Raw genomic sequence first — 22,451 nt, forward strand, 5'->3', positions numbered from 1 at the left:
GGGCTCTACAATGCTAAAAATCATTCAATCCCTTTCTGTCTTTCACTTGAGACAAAAGGAAGAATTTGAACATAAGAGGTTTATCGTGCTCCCATAGAGTCTAAGGGCTGTATAGCACAGAATCAAACCCTTCAGTCCAACTTGTCCATGCTGACCAGATATCCTGAATTAATCTAGTCTCATTTGCCAGCATTTGACTGTTATCCCTCTAAATCCTGCCTATTCATGTGCCCACCCAGATGCCTTCTGAATGTTGTAATCATACCAGCCTCCACCATCTCCTCTGGCAGCACATTCCATGCATGCACAACTCTCTGCATGAAAATGTTACCCATTAGGTCTTTTTTAAATCTTTCCCCTCTCATGTTAAACCTATGCCCTCTAGTTTTGGACTCCCCTACCCTGGGGAAAAACCCTTGGCTATTCACCGTAACCGTGAGTCTTGTAATTTAATAACCTCAATAAGGTCACCCCTCAGCCTTTGACACTTCAGGGAAAATAGTCCCAGCCTATTCAATCTCCCCATATAGCTCAAGTCCTCCAATCTTGACAGTGTCCTTTTAAATCTTTTCTGAGCCCTTTCAAGTTTCACAACATCTTTCCTATAGCAGTGAGACCAGAATTGAACACAGTATTCCAAAAATGGCCAAATGTCCTATACAGCTGCAACATGACGTCTCAATTCTTGTACACAATGCGTTGAGAATTAAAGGCAAGCATGCCAAACAGCTTCTTCACTATCCTGCCTACCTGTGATTCCACTTTCAAGGAACTATGAACCTGTGCCCTCTTTTGTTAGTCTTCCTCTTTCAAGTAACTTAACATCATGAAACTGGAAGCAGGCCCTTTGGCCCATCAAGTACATTCTGACCCTCCAAAGAGCATCCCACCCAGACCCACCCCATCTCTGTAACCCTGCAATTCCCATGCCTAACACACACAATGGGCAATTTAGCATGGCCAATACACCTGGCCTGCTCATCTTTGGACTGTGGGAGGAAACCGGAGCATCAAGAGGAAACCAGTGTAGACATGGGGGGAATGTGCAAACTCCACACAGATAGTTGCCCAAAGGTGGAATTGAACCCAGGTCCCTTGCGTAATGCGGCAGCATTGCTAACCACTGAGCCACTATGCTGCCCACCTTCTTCCACATCATCACCTTTCTGTTATTTGTTATACCAAAACTAACACGATCAACAGCACACAGTGAATATTGAACTAGATTTATTTACACGTCCTCAAATGAGAAGCCATTGTCACAAACTAATCTGACCTTTCAACATGCTACAATTGGTAACATCAATCAGTCAATACCTATACAGTCATTGGTGTAATTCTGTAGTCTTAGTCTGAATTTTCAATTTGAGGGCAGGAGGTAGAAGCCTGGATGGTTTCTCAGTCTTGATCTGACCCATGGGCTAACCAGTCACTCACTGGAATTTAGACTGGTGGCAAGGAGACCCATTCCATGTCCACTTAAAGATGGAAAGTGGGCTTTCAAAATGCTTTCAAAGTGGCAGGAAGGTGGTGGCAGAATATCTTGGAATTTCCTCCACAGGATGGCCTTTACCCGGACTCTCCATGTCAGACAAGGAAGACATGTAGTTGTCTCGCGACCGTCACCCAGCTTATTGCTGGTTGCCTCCCTCCAGGTAGTAAAAGCTTCAAAGCTACCCCCTCCCAATCACCTCTGGCTCCACACTACCCCCATTGCATCAGGAGACTGGGAGTGACTGGGAAAATCCTTATTTACTGTTAACAAGGCTCCAATTGCCTGTCATTCTAAGCAGGAATGATATATGGTGAAGAGAACATGAACCAAATTTGGCAAATAAGTGCTATTTTTAATTTTCTAACTCATTCCTGAAACTAAGGACCCCAGTAGAACTTCAGAATCAAATATTGTGTGCTAACAGGAATTTCTGCCATCTGCAAGGGATAGGGCAGAAATGAAAAAAGAAAGTATTTGGAGTAATTTAGCAATCAGTTAAAGCTTTGCTAATATTGTTACCAGATATCTAGTTCAGAGGCGATTTTTCTTGGAGCTGGAAATGTAATCCAGATTTCAAATTAAAGTTGTATTGTGGCTTCAAATCATTTCATGTGCAACACAACTCATTCCAATGATATCTTGGTTGAACTATAGGCAGAATTTTTAAACAGACACAATTTTAAAAGAAGTGTAAAGCTTGGTATCTTACAGAAAAAATAATTTTATGTAAATCAAAAGGAAAAGCACAGAAATATAAGAACTGAATTTTCCATGGACTAATGGCAAGATGCCTACAACTTTCCAATATGTGCTGTTTTCTGGTGTAGTTTGTTACTGCCAGCATTATTCAAAAATTATGCTTTTGACTTTCTCATTTTGTTCAAACTACAATTATGCTAATACAAATTAAAATTAAACATAGGCAATTCAGACTTATTCTGTGATCCACTGGAATGTTATTCACTAGCTTTTTGCCCAAGGCTGCAATCCCTTGCTGAGATTTGCTCAAGAACCACTCTGTGGAGCACTCGCCTTGGAATGATGGGGGTCTGCGTCTATGATCCTGATTTTAATAATCATTTTAATTAGTAAAGAACAGTAGTAGGTGCTCATAAAGAACCAATCACCTCTGCACAGACAAGAGATAAGAGTTCATAGGCAGAATCTTCTTAGTCCTGAACAATGTCGGCATTGGTGAGAAAGTCAGAAGAATCACATGAGATTGCCATGAGGAGCTTCTTGACATCAAGAGCAAAAAGTTCCCTTTTCTAACCAGGTGCTGAACTGTGGGATGAGATTATCACCAGTGAATGGCGAGAGGCCTATTTGCATGCACCTACTTGTCATAATATCCTCATTATTCTGTCATTTCACATCATTGATATGCTTTCCCATTCTCCCTTCTACAGAAACTAAACACCGACCATTCCTGATATGAAAATCAAAGCAGTTACCTGGTGACTCCAGCTTGCTGGTTGCTCCTCTGGCCCTCCATTTGTCACCAGCATCTCAGGGCATTCTTCATGGTCAGTGATCACATGTAGGCCCATCCACTAGGATAAAGTGTGTTGCTGGAAAAGCGCAGCAGGTCAGGCAGCATCAAAGGAGCAGGAGAATCGAAGGGCTTATGCCTGAAACGTCGATTCTCCATCCACTAGGATGCCCAGTTTCCCCTCAGTAAAGTTGGTAACATGTCTGAGCCAATTGAAAGGAATTACGAAGGATAGCTGTAGAATTGTGTAAAGATGATTGTGCCTGTATTAGGACTTCTTCAGTACTGCAAAAGAGAAACTGCCTAATTTATGTTCCTATGTCTATTTATGTGGGAAATGAACTTATAACCTCCTGATTTAAATGCAGGTTTGCTGTCTTGAGCTGAAGTTAATATCTAGATCAAATTATGAGAGACATTTACCCAAACTTCTGCAAGCCTAGTCATTCCTTTTAGTTATGACTTTACCAACAATACAGTTTTATAAAATATTGATAGATTAATCAATGTTTAGCATTGGAATGCAATCCCACAACCAACAGATCTGATTTAAGTAACAGTCCTGCCAAAACCAGTTGTGGATGGTAGTAGACAATTATGGAACTAACAGAAGCAGCAGATACCATAAACATTCCCAACCTCCTTGAGAGGGTAAGGACAATAATACAAGAGACCAGGTTGAAGCATTTGCATCCTTTTCACCCAGAGTGGATGATCCATCACAGCCTCTTTTTGAGGTCTCCAACATTATAGAACACAGACACCATTCTTCAGCCAATTTGATTTACTCCTTTTATATCAAGAAACAGCTGGAGGTACTGGACACAGTAAAGGCTATGTGTCCTGATAATGAGCCAACAATAATACTGAAGATTGTTCTTGAAATAGTCACATCTCTCACCATGTTTTGCCACCACCACTATCCAGTGGAATTACCCGATCATGTGATGTCCTGTTCAGACAAAGTGGGACGAATCCATTCTTGCTAATGATTGCTTCTTGGAAGGCGTCATCAACAGTATCATCGATAGGACATGCTCAGTAATAACCTGCTCACTGAAGCTCAGTTTGGGTTCTGCCTGGGCCATTCGGTCTCTAACTTCATGAAGGCCTTGGATAAACATGAACAAAAGAGCAGAATTCAAAGGGAAGTCAGATTGATTGATTGATTGTAATGACTTCAAGGTAGCAGTTGATCAAATGTAACATCCTGGAGTCCTTACCAAATTGAAATCAATAGGAATTGAGTGAAAATTGTCACTAATTCCCACAGAAACTTTGGGGATATAATGCAAATGGCTGAATTTGATTTTTTTATAAGGAAAGATCAGCAGTTCGGAGAGCAGACACAAGCTTTGCTTCCATGATGCTGATTATACTAAGAAATCTCATAATAATCTTAGCAAATGTTAGTAGTTTGTCAGTTGACATCTCTAATGTTAGGAAATGTACCTTTGGTACATTAATGGTGTATGTGCATTGTTTGATATTGTACCTTCTGAGGTTTGGAACTGAAGTGCAGGTAAGACTATGAATAATTGTGGAACAGTTCTGTCTCAATTCTGGAACCATCAGACCTTCTATGTGAAGCCAGATATGAAACATTTGCAGGAACTCAAAGTCAGTTTCTTCCTTCTGTGCAGCCTTTTAGTGGAGGAAAATGCTTCAGTTTCAAATAACACTGTCCTCCTTTGATGTACCCTCTGCAATACAACAGCAACTCCTCAACATCAAAGGAGCAATGTTGCCACATGTTTCTACAGACATCACAGCTTTCTCTTTAAAGGCAAATTCCAGCCTTTTAAGAGCAGCTGTTACTCTGGAATTCCTGTTCCTGTTCCTTGTTATAAGTGGGTTGCTACAAGCTGAGCTCTCTGTGAGTGCCGTTCTCTACCCAGAATAGGGGGAAAGACTGCCATTGGAAAACTTAAAATAATCTGCCGCCTGGGTCAATTTTTGTTTTGCCAGAGTTGCAAAATTGAGCTTCAGTTTTCTCAAAAGTTTTTAATTAGTAAGAAAGAGATAAATTGTATCTAATGAATAATAATTTTTCCTAATTTCAAATTGGGGTTCTGCACATGATGTTTCTGAATAGATTAATTGAGTCAGTCAGTAAATGACTTAAAGCACATGTGAGTTCTGAAGAAGAATCATACTGAACTCAAGAAGTTAAATCTATTTTTCTCTTCACAGTGCTGCAAGACTTACTGAGCTTCTCCTGCACTTGCCTTTTTTCAGTTAAGGTCTCCAGCATCTGCAGTACTTTACTTGTATTAGAGCACAAGTGGAAATGTTTGATGAGTAAGACCTCAAAACCAACTCCAAGCTCATCAGCTCCAGAGTGTGTATGCAGTTCTGGATATGGCGGAGATGTGAACAATGAACAGCAGACAGCTCAGGTGCCCAGAGAACTCTTAACAGTGATGCATTGGCAAAATCCCACAAATTCAGTGGCAGGATAAGCACTCCTATATCAGTTTCTCCTCTCAGGCCAACATTTCCACCATTAAGGCACTGGTTGTGGTTAATCTGCTGTAATGATTGGGCCACATTTTCTGTTTGCCTGACCGAAGACTCCTCAAGTAAGTGCTGTACTCAAAGCTTTGTCGTGGCAAGTGTCTGCCAGGAGGGCAGAGAAAATGTTTCAAGGATATTGTCAAAATGTCCCTAAAATTGCAACATCCTACCGACTCAGGGGACTCCCATCTTCCCTACCCTGACCCCATACTACCACATAGTAGGGTGAACTGTTTACTTACTTCAGGATCCACTTTGGAGTGGAAGAAATGCCTCCTCAATCGTGAGAGTTTGCCTAAGAAGTGTCATGGCTGTACCCTTGGCCTTTTTAGTAATTGCAGAGCGATCAATTTCTTTAATTACTTTACAGGTGTGTATTTTTAAAGAAATGTCTGAGTGATATATAGTAGTTGCTAAACATTGCAAGAAAATGTGCTGTAGTCCCTGCACATTGTGAAAGTGGGACACTATTCAGGTAACTATTTTTGTGTTTGATGTAGCTGGGGTGTGATGCTGAGCCTGGTGCACAATAGAATGTGTTTGATTTACATTTTGGAGTTATTTTATGCTGCCATAAATCACGCTTCAGAAATATTCTTAGGCCAGCAGGAGATCAGCAACCAATACACAGTGAGAGTTAGGAAGCAGAGCTTCCAGTCAGTCAGTATGTAGTCCATCTGAGATTTAGATCCAATGTCCAGCAAGAAGTGCTTTGGGATCCTTGTCTGCTGCTGATCTTATTGTTGTTGTCAACTAGTCATGACTACTCCTCCCACCGGTCCTCCACAATGTGCTAGCAGTAACGTAGTATACACTAGCTATTTTTTTCCCCTGATACTGGAAAGAAGGTGCTGTATGATGCTGATCCTGGATGTTAATCATCACCACCCTGACTAGTATGCCCAGCAAGCTGATCATTCTTTACTTGTTCCATGCAATATACCCTTTGTAATCTGTAAACATGATTCCAACCAATAGGACAAAGTGTTGTTCAATTCATTGTGAATGGTTGCATACTCTTTAAGGATGCCACATTCAGAATCATAAGCAAAGAGAGAACGCAACGAAGCTGATGACAATTGAAATGCTTACACTTTACAATGTCCTACCGAATGACATTTATGTAGGCACGTGCGCAGAAGGCAGCAGCGACTGACAGTATTGCATGTCTTTGGTCAGTTGAAGTTATACTCCTGCCAAAGTTTGTCCTCTTCACAGAGAAACACAAAGTGCTGGGAACTGGTACTGACCAATATAACCATAATTCACAGTATCCTGCAGCACATCCACTGCACACTTCAAGCACTCATCTAGGTACTCGAATCTTGAGTGAGTTTGTAGAAGGAACTCAGGTGTGATACAGTTCAAAACTATATCTTGTCACAGGACTAGGCATTTTCTGAGGCCTGCTTCCACCTGAATATTGGCCTTAATGCAGTACTCAGGCTCACATATCAAACAAAGTTCTGTTTCTTACACAAAGCGTATTGTCATAGCACTACCAGTGACATCTGCAGCGACAAAAACCACAATAGTATAACACTCCTGAATTCTCTAGTGTGAAGAGGCTGTGAGTTCAAGACTCTCAGCATTTTTCTGCCCGTTTCAACTCACTAGAATTATAATGAATATCCTTGCACCAGAGATTTCTGAGCCAGTTCCTTACCCCTGCTGTGGAGAGACACTTGCAGGGTTCTCACTGCTGTGCTCACAACAATTTTAACAGCTGGATTACGACAGGACAAAGAACGAAGTACATGGCTAGTACAAGGATCTGCCTACTCCAGTGACCATGCTTTGTTTTAATGACTATCTGCAGGATTTGATGGCAGGCCTCATCTGCACCAGGGGGATGTCCTTAAGTTCTTAGCTTACCCAAAATGGTCAAGCTAAATGTTCCCACTTATCTGAGGAATGTGTATATACTGAATGCACATTCTGCTGTTGGATGTGAGTGGCTTAAGTCTTTGCAGTAGGAGCTGTTTTGAAAATGGGAACAGACTAAAATTTATCCTAAAATAAAAATTTTGTGTAAGCTTCTGCAAAAATGAGATTGGATTTGTACTGTTCTCCACATTGATGCTTAAATACTGGTTATTTGTTAATAGGATTGATTTCAGTTCTGTTTTTATTTAGAGTCATACAGCATGGAAATGGACCCATTGGTCCAACCAGTCTATGCCGAACACAATCCCAAACTAAACTTGTCCCATCTGCTTTTGGCCCATAACCCTCCAAATCTTGCTTATTCGTGTACTCACCCAAATGTCTTTTAAATGTTGTAATTGTACTCACATCCACCATTTCCTCTGGAAGTTCATTCCACATGGGAACCACCCTCTATGTTTAAAAAAAATGCCCTTTGTGTCTTTTTAAAATCTCTCTCCTCTCACCTTAAAAATGTGCCCCCTGTTCTGCACAGGGTGACATAAGTGCATTCAGTGTCTCCTGTACTGTTGGGAAAGTAACACTGATCAACTCAAAGACTTACTGATGCTGAATTTGATGTAAGCCTTTTCATGATGGAATAAGTGAATCAGTGAAGCACCAACATCTGACCAACTTTAGCAGTTGCCTGGATAAGTGTTCAATGTCATGACAATTTTCATTGGCATTCATCTATTTACTGACCTTGATGAAGAGACCAAATATATTGTAGCTAAATTTGTTAGTTATACAAAGATGAGTTGGAGAGGAAGTTGTGAGAAGGATAGAAGTCTGAAAAGAGGTATAGATGGGTTAAGTGAGTGTTCAAAAATTGGCAGATTGTGTATGGGGAAAATGTGAGACTGACCAAACTGGCAGGAAGAATTGTAAAGGAAAGTATTACTTTAATGGAGAGATACAGAATGCTGTGATACAAATGGATCTGGTTGTCCTTGCACACGATTCACAAAATGTTAGCAGTGTAGATACAGCAAGTCATTATGAATGCAAATAGAATGTTGGCCTTCATTGCAAGGATCATGGAGTATAAAAATGGGAGCCTTGTTATTGTTTCATTGTATTCTAATGTAGGTTCTTCGGGTCTTAATGCAAGCTCAGACCAAATTCCATAGGAATAGTTTTACAATGTGAACATAGAATCCTCATACTGTGGAGGCAGGCCATTCATCCCCTCAAGTCCATACCAACCCTCCGAAGAGCATTCCAACCAGACCCAATCCCCTATAACCCTGCATTTCCCATGGCCAATCCACCCTAACCTGCACATCTTTGGACTGTGGGAGGAAACTGGAGCCCTTGGAGGAAAACCATGCAGACACGGGGAGAAAGTGTAAACTGCACACACAGACAGTAGCTCGAGGCTGGAATCGAACCCAGGTACCTGCAGTGTGAGGCAGCAGTGCTAACCACTGAGCCACTATGTTGCCGTAATGGTGACCATGACATGATCACTGATTGTTGTAAAAACCCATCTGGTTCAGTCATATCCTTTTGGGAATCTGCCAGCCTTAACGCGTTCTTCCCTAAACCTGGCCTCTTAACTACCCTTTGAAATGGCCTCACAAGTTATTCAGTTCAAAGACAACTAAATGCTGGCAGGCCTCTCATGAAAGAATAACAATTCCAGGAAGAACTTGGAAAATCGCTGATTGCCCTGACTATGTAGAGACAGATGCATAGAGTGAGAACCTGGTGGCCAACAGGATCCTTCTTAGACAAGGTTGGATTCCAGCCACCTTCCAGTGCACACATTCACACTAAGTCTGTCTATTGTTGCACTGTACATGATGGGAGGCCAAGGAACGGAGGCTTTGAGCGGTACAGATTCCAACTTCTTCATAGAACACTAACTCATGACTGTTAAGGTCACAGTCACATCACTGCTTATCTACATATTCATCAAGCCATGTCACTGCAATTATACACAGCATTGGTGAGACTGTACTATGAGACCTAAGTACAGCATTAATTGGAAGCATTAGCTTTTGGAGCACCGCTCCTTCGTCAGGTGGTTGTGGAGAATACAATTATAAGACGCAGAATTTATAGCAAAAGTTTATAGTGTGATATAACTGAAATTATACATTGAAAAATACCTTGATTGTTTGTTGAGTCTTTCATCTGTTCGAATACCATGATAGTTTCACTACTTTCATATGTAAATCACAAAACATTTTTAAAAAAGTTACATTCTCAGGTTAACTGTAACAATTGGTGTCAGCCAGATAATATCATCTTCCGCCTCGGAACACTTCAACCCCAGGGCGTCAATGTGGACTTCAACAGCTTCCTCATCTCCCCTTCCCCCACCTCATCCTAGTTTCAAGCTTCCAGCTCAGTTACTGTCTCCTTGACTTGTCCGACCTGCCTATCTTCTTTTCCACCTATCCACTCCACCCTCTCCTCCTTGACCTATCACCTTCATCTCCTCCCCCACTCACCCATTGTACTCTATGCTACTCTCTCCCCACCCCCACCCTCCTCTAGCTTATCTCTCCATGCTTCAGGCTCACTGCCTTTATTCCTGATGAAGGGCTTTTGCCCGAAACGTTGATTTCGCTGCTTGTTGGATGCTGCCTGAACTGCTGTGCTCTTCCAGCACCACTAATCCAGTATTTGATTATCAGCATCTGCAGTCATTGTTTTTACCTAATATATTGAAGGTGTTAACCCCCTGTGTTCTCGGTCTGTGCCATAATGTTTAGACTGATTCTAATCTAAAAAGTGAGATAAGAGTCTTACATGGATTCATGCAGTTTTTGAGCAAAGTACAATGTAACTCTGCAAGTACAAATACACCCCACAAATATGTGTGTATGTGTGTGTTTGGGGTGGGGGATTGTGAATGTGAGAGAGAGTGTATATGTGTGTGCATGTGAGTGTAGAGTGTCTAAGTCTGTGAGAGGGTGCACGTGTGAGTGTGGGAGTGTGTGTGTCTGTAGGACTGTGTGTGTCTGGGGTGGGGGGTTGTGCGTGTCTGTGAGAGAGCGTATATATATGTGTGTGAGTGTAAAGTGGTCTAAGTCTGTGAGAAGATGCATTTGTGAGTGTGGGAGTGTGTGTGTGCGTGTCTGTAGGAGTGTTTGTGAGTGTGTATACGTGTGTCTGTGTGTATGTATAGTGCAATGGTGGTCACCTGTAGTGTGACATGAACCCAAGGTCCCAGTTCAGGCCCTCGCTATGGGTACGGAATTTAGCTATCAGCCTCTGCATGGCCATTTTTCGCTGCTGCCAGTCTCGAAGTCCGTCTTGGAGGATGGTCACCCAAAGGTCCGAGGTTGAATGTCCTGGATTGCTGAAGTGTTCCCCAACTGTGTTGGGGACAGGCAGCAGGGAAAAGTGGCCAAGCAGAGGCTGATAGCTAAATTCCGTACCCATAGGGAGGGCCTCAATTTGGACCTTGGGTTCATGTCACACTACAGGTGACTACCATTGCACTATACACACACACACACGCACTCCTATACACACACAGACACACATATATATAGACATGCACACAGACACTCCCACACACTCGTACAGACACCGACACTCCCACATTCTCACATGCATCCTCTCAGACTTACACCACTTTACACTCTCACACACATACACACACTCTCTCACAGACACTCACAACCCCCCACTCCAGACACACATACATACACATATACTCCTGCAGACACACACCCTCACACTCAGACATGCACCCTCTCATAGACTTAGACACTCTACACTCACATACACACAGATATACACTCTCTCTCACATTCACAACCCCCCACCCCAGACAGACAGACAGACACACACACAAAAACCCACATGCACACATCTACATATACGTTTGTGGGGTGAATTTGTACTTGCAGAGTTACATTGTACTTTGCTCAAAAACTGCATGATTTCATGTAAGACTCTGTTATCTCATTGTTTAGATTAGAATCAGTCTAAACATTATGGGACAGACAGAGAACACAGGGAACTAACACCTTCAACATATTATCTGGCTGACACCAATTGTTACAGTTAACCTGAGAATGTAACTTTTAAAAAGAAGTTTTGTGATTTATATATGAAAGTAGTGAAACTATCATGGTATTCGAACAGATGAAAGACTCAACAAACAATCAAGGTATTTTTCAATGTATAATTTCAGTTATATCACACTGTAAACTTTTAAAAAAATTCTGCGTCTTACAATTGTGTCCTCCACAACCACCTGATGAAGGAGCGTCACTCTGAAAGCTAGTACTTTCAATTAAACCTGTTGGATTATAACCTGGTGTTGTGTGATTTTTAACTTCGTACACCCCAGTCCAACACCGGCAGCTCCAAACTGTATACTGAACAGTATACAGTTATGGCCAACTTAAGGACTTCCTCACTTAAGCCACAGTTATATTGAAAGTACTTCAGAGAAAAGGTTGTGTAGGTTGCGCTTGAACTCTTTGAAGTTCAGAAGAATGAGATCATCTTATTGAAACATCTAATATTCTGAGGGGATTTGACAGGATTGATGCTGAAAGGATCTTTCTGCCATGGGGCAATGTAAAACAGGGGACACGGTTTAAAAAGAAGGGTCTTCTCATTTAAGATGGAGATGAGGAGGAATTTCTTCTTTTGAGGTTCGTTACTATTTGGAGATGGAGTCAATGAATATATTCATGATAGACAGATTGTTGATTGAAAAGAAGTCAAGGCTCATGTGGAGCTAGAGTCAAACCAAGTCAGCCATCATCTTAGTGAAGGATAGAGTAAGGAGCTGAGTAGGGAAGAAAGAAATGAAGTTCAAAACAGACTAATTGTGCATGTATGTAAATTGGGGTTGGTTAGCTGAGTAGACTAGCGCAAGTTCAATTCCCACACAGAAGGTCCTACCTTCTCAAATGCAGCCTTGCTGGAGGTGTCAAACCACCACCAGTTGTCTCTCTTCAATGAAAGAAAAAACAAAGTGACTTTACCTTTTTCTATGTAAGTGCACAGAGTATAGTAAATATGGTTGGAAAGTTACAGAATATGGAATTATGATGTGGCAGTCGTGGTGATGGTGACTGGGTGTTAAGTATTCCTGGATATTAGCAATTCGGGAAGGATGAGAAATGGAAGAAGAGGAGGAGGGGTAGTTGTACTGGTTATGAAGGACATTGCAGTGTTGAAAAGGAAGGTGTTTCAGAGGGTTCGAGTACAGCATTAGATGGAGCTACAGAATAAAAAGTGCAAATACATTGCTTGGTGTAGTCTGTAGACAATCAACCAGTGGAAAGAATGTAGAGGAACAAATCTGCAGGGAAATTATAGAGAAATGCCAACATTATAGTGTAGCTATAATTGTGGACTTCAATTACCCAAATATAGACTGAGATATTGGTAGTGTAAGAAGCAGCAATCACTTGATGAAAAGCTGACTTTAATGGGGTAAGAACAGAGCTGAGTAGATTCATTGGAATAAACGATTGACGGGAGTAACTGTAACTAAATAATAAGCCAGCTTCAAAATGATTCAAGTGCGCTTAAGGTCTCTTTTCCCTAACAAAAAAGAAACGGCAAACAAATACTGAGTTCTCTGGATGACAAAGGAGGTAGAAATTCACATTAGAAAGAACAAGTTTGCTTATGACAGATGTAATGTAGAAAATACAATTAGGAATCAACAGAAATACTCGGAAATTCTCAGGAAGTGTCATTAATTGGAAACGTTAACTCTTCCCTCTTTGGATACTTTCAGCATTTGCCGCGTTTAATGTCGACTTTCAACATTTACATGGTTTTTATTTTTTATATGTTTGCATTTTAGACAACAACTTCTCTGGAGAAGAAGAAGAAATGCATTCATTCAGATGTGAACAAAGTGGTTTGTAAAAGTTTTTTTAACATATAGTTTCCATTTCTTTCACAATGATATCGTAACTTTCATATTTTAAGTTTATGTAGTAGCAGAATTAAGTTAAATAATTGGTGAATGCAACCCACCCTTTTAAGAGTCTGGGGAGCGCAGGTGGATTTAACTTCCATTTGCTCCTTTGGTGAACCATTTACTCAACCCTGGGGTTGGAATAATTGGCACTTATGGCATGGTAGTCCAGATCTATATCAATGCCACAAAGGTGACCAGTAACTGCCTACTGAGGTTTGGAAATTGGCAAAGACTTTGCCACTCAGCCAGAAGGATCCAATGCCCACAAAGTGCAAAAGATATACAAAGGAATCTCGATTGTCTGAATATCAATTATTAGAATTTTGGATTATCCGAAGGGGATCTCAAGATCCTGATAGAAACATTACGTCAAGGAGCTTTTCAACCCTGATCACGTCTTTTGTTTATAGGTACAATGATAAAAACAAACTCGGCTCACTGAAATGCTGTCTAGAACAGTCCTGGATAGTCCAGGCACTGCCTCTAAATAATTGACCTCCTGCCATCTCTCTCTCCTCCCCCCCACCCCCCGACACTTTCCCTGGAGTTCTACATAGAGGTGAACATAAACCACCCCCGCCCCCCCCCACCCCTCCGCAGATAATCTCTTCAACATTGTCCTGTACAGAGCAAAGGTAGAACTGTCAAGGGGTGTGTGTGTGTGTGTGTGTGTGTGTGTGTGTGTGTGTGTGTGTGTGTGTGTGTGTGTGTGTGTCTTATCCCACAAAGGCACCAGCAGTTTTATTGTTGATGTCCAGTCTGGCTGCCCTGGAGACAGGGAGGGGAGTGGGTCAGTCGTTCGGTCAGTGGGTGGGGGTGGACGGGGATGCAGGAATTGGGTCGGTATGGGGGCAGGGTGGGGGCGGACAGGATTGGGAGAGCGGACGAGGTTGGGGGGGAGATGGGTTCGAGGGGGCACATAGAGTTGCGAGGGTGGGATGGGGTCACATGAGGTTGGCGGGGTGACAGGTTGGGAGGGCGGGGAGGGGGCGGATAAGGTTGGGGGGGTGCGATGGGTTGGGAGAGAGAGGAAAGGGCGGATGAGGTGGGGGGGTGATGGTTTGGGAGAAAGGGGAGGGGGGTCATAGGTTGGGAGAGAGGGGAGGGGGCAAATGAGGTTGGGGGTTGATGGGTTGGGAGGGTGGAGTGGGAGCGGATGAGGTTGGGGGTCAACAGGTTGGGAGGGCAGGGTGGGGGCGGATGAGGTTGGGGGGTGGGGCAGGGTGGGGGCAATAGACAATAGGTGCAGGAGTAGGCCATTCTGCCCTTCGAGCCTGCACCACCATTCAATATGATCATGGCTGATCATCCTTAATCAGTATCCTGTTCCTGCCTTATCTCCATAACCCTTGATTCCACTATCCTTGAGAGCTCTATCCAACTCTTTCTTAAATGAATCCAGAGACTGGGCCTCCACTGCCCTCTGGGTCAGAGCATTCCACACAGCCACCACTCTCTGGGTGAAGAAGTTTCTCCTCATCTCTGTCCTAAGTGGCCTACCCCATATTTTTAAGCTGTGTCTCTGGTTCGGCACTCACCCATCAGCGGAAACATGTTTCCTGCCTCCAGAGTGTCCAATCCTTTAATAATCTTATATGTCTCAATCAGATCCCCTCTCAGTCTTCTAAACTCAAGGGTATACAAGCCCAGTCGCTCCAGTCTTTCAGCGTAAGGTAATCCCACCATTCCAGGAATTGACCTCATGAACCTATGCTGTACTCCCTCAATAGCCAGAATGTCTTTCCTCAAATTTGGAGACCAGAACTGCACACAATACTCCAGGTGTGGTCTCACCAGGGTCCTGTATAGCTGCAGAAGAACCTCTTTGCTTCCATACTCAATCCCTCTTGTTATGAAGGCCAGCATGCTATTAGCCTTCTTCACTACCTGCTGTACCTGCATGCTTACCTTCATTGACTGGTGTACAAGAACACCTAGATCTCTTTGTACTGCCCCTTTACCTAAATTGATTCCATTTAGGTAGTAATCTGCCTTCCTGTTCTTGCCACGAAAGTGGATAACCATACATTTATCCACATTAAACTGCATCTGCCATGCATCTGACCACTCACCTAACCTGTCCAGGTCACCCTGTAATCTCCTAACATCCTCCTCACATTTCACCCTGTCACCCAGCTTAGTATCATTAGGAAATTTGCTAATGTTATTACTAATATCATCTTCTATATCATTAATATATATTGTAAAAAGCTGCGGTCCCAGCACTGGTCCCTGAAATGGCAGAGGAATTAAATGGGTACTTCAGATCTGTGTTCACTGGGGAAGACACAAGCAATCTCCCTGAGGTAACAGTGGCTGAAGGACCTGAACTTAAGGGAATTTCTATTTGCCAGGATTTGGTGTTGGAGAGACTGTTAGGTCTGAAGGTTGATAAGTCTCCGGGACCTGATGGCCTGCATCCCAGGGTACTGAAGGAGGTGGCTCGGGAAATCGTGGATGCTCTGGTGATTATTTTCCAGAGTTCAATAGAATCGGGGTTGGTTCCTGAGGATTGGAGGGCGGCTAATGTTGTGCCACTTTTTAAGAAGGGTGGGCGGGAGAAAGCAGGAAATTATAGACCAGTTAGTCTGACCTCAGTGGTGGGAAAGATGCTGGAGTCTATTATAAAGGATGAAATTACGGCACATCTGGATAATAGTAACAGGATAGGACAGAGTCAGCATGGATTTATGAAGGGGAAATCATGCTTGACTAATCTTCTTGAATTTTTTGAGGATGTAACTCGGAAGATGGACGAGGGAGATCCAGTGGATGTAGTGTACCTGGACTTTCAGAAAGCTTTTGATAAAGTCCCACACAAGAGGTTAGTGAGTAAAATTAGGGCGCACGGGATTGGGGGCAAAGTACTAGATTGGATAGAGAATTGGTTGGCTAATAGGAAACAAAGGGTAGTGATTAACGGCTCCATTTCGAAATGGCAGGCAGTGACCAGTGGGGTACCGCAGGGATCCGTGCTGGGACCGCAGCTTTTTACAATATATGTAAATGATATAGAAGATGGTATCAGCAATAACATTAGCAAATTTGCTGATGACACAAAGCTAGGTGGTAGGGTGAAATGTGATGAGGATGTTAGGGGATTACAGGGTGACCTGGACAAGTTAGGTGAGTGGGCAGATGCATGGCAGATGCAGTTTAATGTGGATAAATGTCTGGTTATCCACTTTGGTGGCAAGAACAGGAAGGCAGATTACTACCTCAATGGTATCAAATTAGGTAAAGGGGCTGTTCAGAGAGATCTGGGTGTTCTTGTCCACCAGTCAATGAAGGCAAGCATGCAGGTACAGCAGGTCGTGAAGAAGGCTAATAGCATGCTGGCCTTCATAACAAGAGGGATTGAGTATAGAAGCAAAGAGGTGCTTCTGCAGCTGTACAGGGCCCTGGTGAGACCACACCTGGAGTACTGTGTACAGTTCTGGTCTCCAAATTTGAGGAAAGACATTCTGGCTATTGAGGGAGTGCAGCGTAGGTTCACGAGGTCAATTCCTGGAATGGCAGGATTGCCTTACACGGAAAGACTGAAGCGACTGGGCTTGTATACCCTTGAGTTTAGAAGACTGAGAGGGGATCTGATTGAAACGTATAGGCTTATGAAAGGACTGGACACTCTGGCAGGAGGGAACATATTTCCGTTGATGGGGGAGTGCCGAACCAGAGGACACAACTTAAAAATACGGGGTAGACCATTTAGGACAGAGATGAGGAGAAACTACTTCACCCAGAGAGTGGTGGCTGTGTGGAATGCTCTGCCCCAGAGGGCAGTGGAGGCCCAGTCTCTGGATTCTTTTAAGAAAGAATTGGATAGAGCTCTTAAAGATAGTGGAGTCAAGGGGTATGGAGATAAGGCTGGAACAGGATACTGATTAGGAATGATCAGCCATGATCATATTGAATGGCGGTGCAGGCTCGAAGGGCAGAATGGCCTACTCCTGCATCTATTGTCTATTGACTGTTGTCTATTGTCTACCCCACTGGTCACTGCCTGCCATTCTGAAATGGAGCCGTTTATCACTACTCTTTGTTTCCTGTCAGCCAACCAACTTTCAATCCAAGTTAGTACTTTGCCCCCAATAACATGTGCCCTAAATTTGCTCACCAACCTCCTATGTGGGACTTTATCAAAAGCTTTCTGAAAGTCCAGGTAGGCTACATCTACTGGATCTCCCTCGTCCATCTTCAGAGTTACATCCTCAAAAAATTCCAGAAGATTAGTCAAGCATGATTTCCCCTTCATAAATCCATGTTGACTCTGACCTATCCTGTTACTACTATCCAGATGTGTCGTAATTTCATCTTTTATAATAGACTCCAGCATCTTTCCCACCACTGAGGTCAGACTAACTGGTCTATAATTTCCTGCTTTCTCTCTCCCACCTTTCTTAAAAAGTGGTACAACATTAACCACCCTCCAGTCCACAGGAACTGATCCCGAATCTATCAAACTCTGGAAAATAATCACTAACGCATCCATGATTTCTCGAGCCACCTCCTTCAGTACCCTGGGATGTAGACCATCAGGCCCCGGGGACTTATCAACATTCAGACCTAACAGTCTCTCCAACACCAATTCCTGGCAAATATAAATTCCCTTAAGTTCAGGTCCTTCAGCCACTGCTACCTCAGGGAGATTGCTTGTGTCTTCCCCAGTGAACACAGATCTGAAGTACCAATTAAATTCTTCTGCCATTTCTTTGTTCCCCATAATATATTCCCCTGTTTCTGTCTTCAAGGGCCCAATTTTAGTCTTAAGCATTTTTTTGCCTTTCATATACCTAAAAAAGCTTTTACTATCCTCCTTTATATTTTTGGCCAGTTTACCTTCGTTCCTCATTTTTTCTCTGCATATTTCCTTCTTAGTAATCCTCTGTTGTTCTTTAAAAGCTTCCCAGTCCTCCGTTTTCCCACTTATCTTTGCTTTGTTATACTTTGTCTCTTTTAACTTAACTTCCCTCGTCAGACACAGCCACCCATGCCTCCTCCTATGATCTTTCTTCCTTTTTGGAATGAACTGATCCTGCATCTTCTGCATTATAAACAGAAATATCTGCCATTATTCCTCCACTGTCATCCCTGCTAAGGTATTGCACCATTGAACTTTGGCCAGCTCCTCCCTCATCGCTCCATAGTTCCCTTTATTCAACTGAAATATTGTCACTTCCGATTGTAATCTCTCTTATTGATGGGCAGATGAGGCGGGGGGGTGACGGGTTAGGAGAGAGGGGAGGGGGCGGATGAGTTTGGGGGTAACGGGTTGGGGGGTCAGGAAGGGGGTGGATGAGGTTGCGCGGGTGACGGGATGGGAGGGCGGGGTGGGGGCAGATGAGGTTGGAGGGGTGACGGGTTGGGAGAGAGGGGAGGGGGCGGATGAGATTGGGGGGTTGACGGGTTGGGGGCGAGGCACGGTGGGGGCGGATGAGGTTGGGAGGGTGATGGGTTGGGGGGGGCGGATGAGGTTGGGTTGACGGGTTGGGGGGGTGGGCTGGGGGCGGATGAGGTTGGGAGGGTAATGGGTTGGGAGGGTGGGGAGGGGGCGGATGAGATTGGGGGCTGACGGGTTGGGAGGACGGGGTGGGGGCGGATGAGGTTGTGGGGCTACGGGTTGGGAGGACGGGGTGGGGGCGGATGAGGTTGAGGAGGTGACGGGGTGGGGGCGGATTAGGTTGGGGGGCGGAGTTGTGCGGGGAGAGGGCGAACGAGGTTGGGAGCGGGCAGGGGGTGGGGGCAGGGTTGGGGAGGGTGCGGGTGCTGGGTGGGGGCGTGCTCGCAGTATGCTGCTGCCTCGTCTCCTGAATAGGGAGCAGACTTCTCAGAAAACTCCAAGCCCCAGAGGAAATCAATTAACCAAATAATCACTTATTTGAATGAAATAGTGCCTGCCCGTCTCGTTTGGATAATCAAGATTCCTCTGTATAGTAGAGCATTACAGTTTGTCCCCTCAGGAAGCTCTGAGGTAGTAATAGAAAGATAACTGATCATGTGATAATTAATTACCTTACTTTACTGCATTCCTAAAGCATCTCAGTATAAGTTCCATTGGTCAGGCAGCAAACTAGATTTGGCACAGGTGAAAGTTAGTCATGTCACTATCCAGACCCCAGGAGTTTATTGCAGGTTTAACAAGGGCTGCTTGAATACACCCTTCCCTAAATTTAATTTTTTTTATTCACTGACAGGACATAAATATCACTGCCTTGCCCAACATTTATTGCTCATCCCTAATCACCCACAGAACAATTAAGAGTCCACCACATTTCTGTGGGTTTGGAGTCATATGTAAGCCAGACCAGGTGAGAATGACAGATTTCTTTTAGAATAATTCACAACATTTACAGGGTTGCTGTTAGGCTAGCATTGTATTTTTTTTAAATTCATTCTTAGAATGTGAGCATTACTGGCAAGACCAACACTTATTGACCATCCTTAAATGCTCTTGAGCAGGAGTCACCTACAATTAAGTGGCTTGCTAGGCCATTGCAGTGTGCAGCTAAGACAACTACATTTCTGTGGGCTTTCAATTATGTTTGGGCCAATAGGGTGAGGGTGTCAGATGTGTTTCTCTAAAGAATATTAGTGAATCAGATGGGTTTTATGACAATCTTGTGGTTTCATAACAATTATTTATGAGTCTGACATTTTATTTCAGACTTATTAGCTAGCGGAGTTTAAATTCTTCTCGTTGTCATGTTGGATTTAAACTGGTGTCTCTGTCGCACCCATCCAATAAGATTACCACTATGTCAACCTGGAATGGAAAACTGACACATCTGGAGGCCTTGATTGAATAATAGCCTCAGGGCCATTTTTTGCCCTCCCCAGCATTTTGGGCCCATAGTTCTCAGCCATTTCTGGACAGTTGTTATTTTAGGGATTTCATCATCTCAGGTTGCATGACACAGCTGCAAACGTGTTTAGGAACAGTTACAGTTCAGACCTTTGAAAATCAAAACCAGATCTGAAATTAATTATAGAACACCTCCGCATTTCCCTGATGCTGAATCTGTCACGCTGGCTCCACATCGGGAATTGCCACTTGTTCGGAAACCTGTTTTTGTCCCCCTTACAAGTTTGCAATAATAATGTTACATAGCTCAGACTGCATGCAAGCAGTTGTATCCAACTTAGAACCCTTGTACAGGCTTTCTTGTCATTTTCACCACATATTCCTCATTTACAATAGCCTGGAAACTAGATGTGTGGGTCTTTGCTGGCAGGCTCGAAGTAGGAATGGTGTTTGTGGGTGTAGTGAGAAGCCATGTGGGTCCCTCATACATTCTCATTGTTGGAGAAGTTTCCCAATGTCATGCAAAGTGAGATTAGCTGCTAGCAGCATAAAGATGGACAGCCAGTCTAGGTGGTTCCTGCCAGCAGAGTGTTCTCCCTTCACTTGACATTCAAAGTTGCCTCCCTGAGGCTGCTCAGAGGACCATCACAGTGATAAGAGCACTATGAGGGAATGTGGCAATATTCAGTCCCGTAGAGGGGTTTTTCTTCTGTCTCAATGGCCCTCACACCTTCAGATGGCTTCATTGCATCTGTTCTCTATTAGTTGCTGAAGAGGCCTCCATGTTGACACATAGCCATGGGTTATGAACTGCATTAGAAGAATTCACAACATTCTGAGCTGCAGAGTCCACTGGAATCAACCTTCTGTCCTTAATAAGACATCGGGCATCCAATTAGCAGGCTTCCAGCTGCAAGAATACACCAGCAAGTGTGGCTACAAAATATCTGTTTGCTCCCAATGTTAGCATCCCAAAGTCTGTGGGAAAACCAGCCCTTGGGTGTCAGTTCACATTGCAAGTAAAACCTGCTTTTTCTGACCGGGAAATGGTTAACCTTGAAAATAGGCCTTCCTGTCATGAAGCAATGATGGAAGCTGGTGTGTTTTCTTAAAAACAGCTTTCAAAGAGCTTCTACTGACATATCGGACCATAAGAATCATAACTTACTGTAGTCATTTCCCAGTTCCAAAAACAACAATAAACTGATCGAGGTAGCCAGTGTCTATAAAATCTCTGCACCTGAAATGGGCAAAAGTCATAGTAGTTCTTGCCAACTTGGAAAATGTATTTCCTGGACAGGCCTGCCTCACTGAAAACATTCAAAATTTGTTGGCTGTGCTAAAAACAAAATCGACGCTCATCGCAGGATTGTGTTATTTTGCAGTTGGCATCAGCTCTTTCAACTCAAGTAATTTTATGCAGAAAACTACAGTAATCAGTATAGGTGGGAATGCTTTAGTGCCTGAGTTCATTTCAAACTGATTGAAAACGGCTGTTCCTTGAGAAAATGATTTGTAGCACTGTACTCAAAGCAGAACCTCGCATTAAGCCGCACGATTTCTTCTTAAAATACTTTCACATGTCGGCCAGGAAATGTAAGGAAGAAAACATCTGCACCGACTTTGAAAAGAAAAGTTAACATCTTGTCCCCAGTGTAACACACGCATTCAATATTCCTTTCGAGGTTGTTCCAATTAAACCATGATAGGATATGATGTAATTGGCTACTCCTTATCAATGTTGGCAGAATTTATACCTTGTGAAGCCTCAGTGTCGGAAGTTCCCGATCTTTACTTCGAGATTGTTGCAGATGAAGGACAAGAGAAGCAGCAACATCCCCACCAACAGCAGAGCAGCAGTACCAGCTGCCTTGCCTCAGCCAGAAGCACCACCTCAGGGATGTTGGGATGAGCATTAAGATTGAAAGGAATGAAAGGCTTGTCCCCAACACAGGCTCAATAGACAAATGATCAGCTCTATTGACACAGGAAGGTCAGGTTCTCCAGGCAAGTCACTTCTAACTGCAGTCTGCCAGAACAAGACTACCTTCCTGGTGGAGCGGGTGGGCACACAGTGACAATGTCCAAGAAGGTACCTGTATTGTGGAGGGCTGGGGCACGTGAGGGAAGAATCTCTTCTTTCTCTACTCCAGAGACAGGCAGACAGTTGTGTGCGTTGGCATGGAAAAGGGTGACTGCTGTGAGGAATGGGTGGAAATGGGAAATAGACTGAACAAGGTGATTCCATGGAGAGGAATGAATGAAGTTGCTAGAAGTTTGGGGTCGTCACACATGAATCACC

General features: G+C 43.5%; 1 protein-coding gene across 3 annotated transcripts in view; it reads left to right on the forward strand.

The window, feature by feature from the left end:
- scara3 (scavenger receptor class A, member 3) overlaps positions 1-22,451 on the forward strand; it is a 66,622-nt gene that overhangs the window by 5,683 nt on the left and 38,488 nt on the right. For all 3 annotated transcript variants that reach the window (XM_072555214.1, XM_072555216.1, XM_072555223.1), the window contains exon 3: positions 13,228-13,284. In XM_072555214.1, the coding sequence (XP_072411315.1) occupies positions 13,228-13,284 (57 nt within the window). The remainder of the gene's footprint in view (positions 1-13,227; positions 13,285-22,451) is intronic.

Source organism: Chiloscyllium punctatum, chromosome 3 (genome assembly GCF_047496795.1).
Source record: "Chiloscyllium punctatum isolate Juve2018m chromosome 3, sChiPun1.3, whole genome shotgun sequence".
Classification (NCBI taxonomy): Eukaryota; Metazoa; Chordata; class Chondrichthyes; order Orectolobiformes; family Hemiscylliidae; genus Chiloscyllium; species Chiloscyllium punctatum.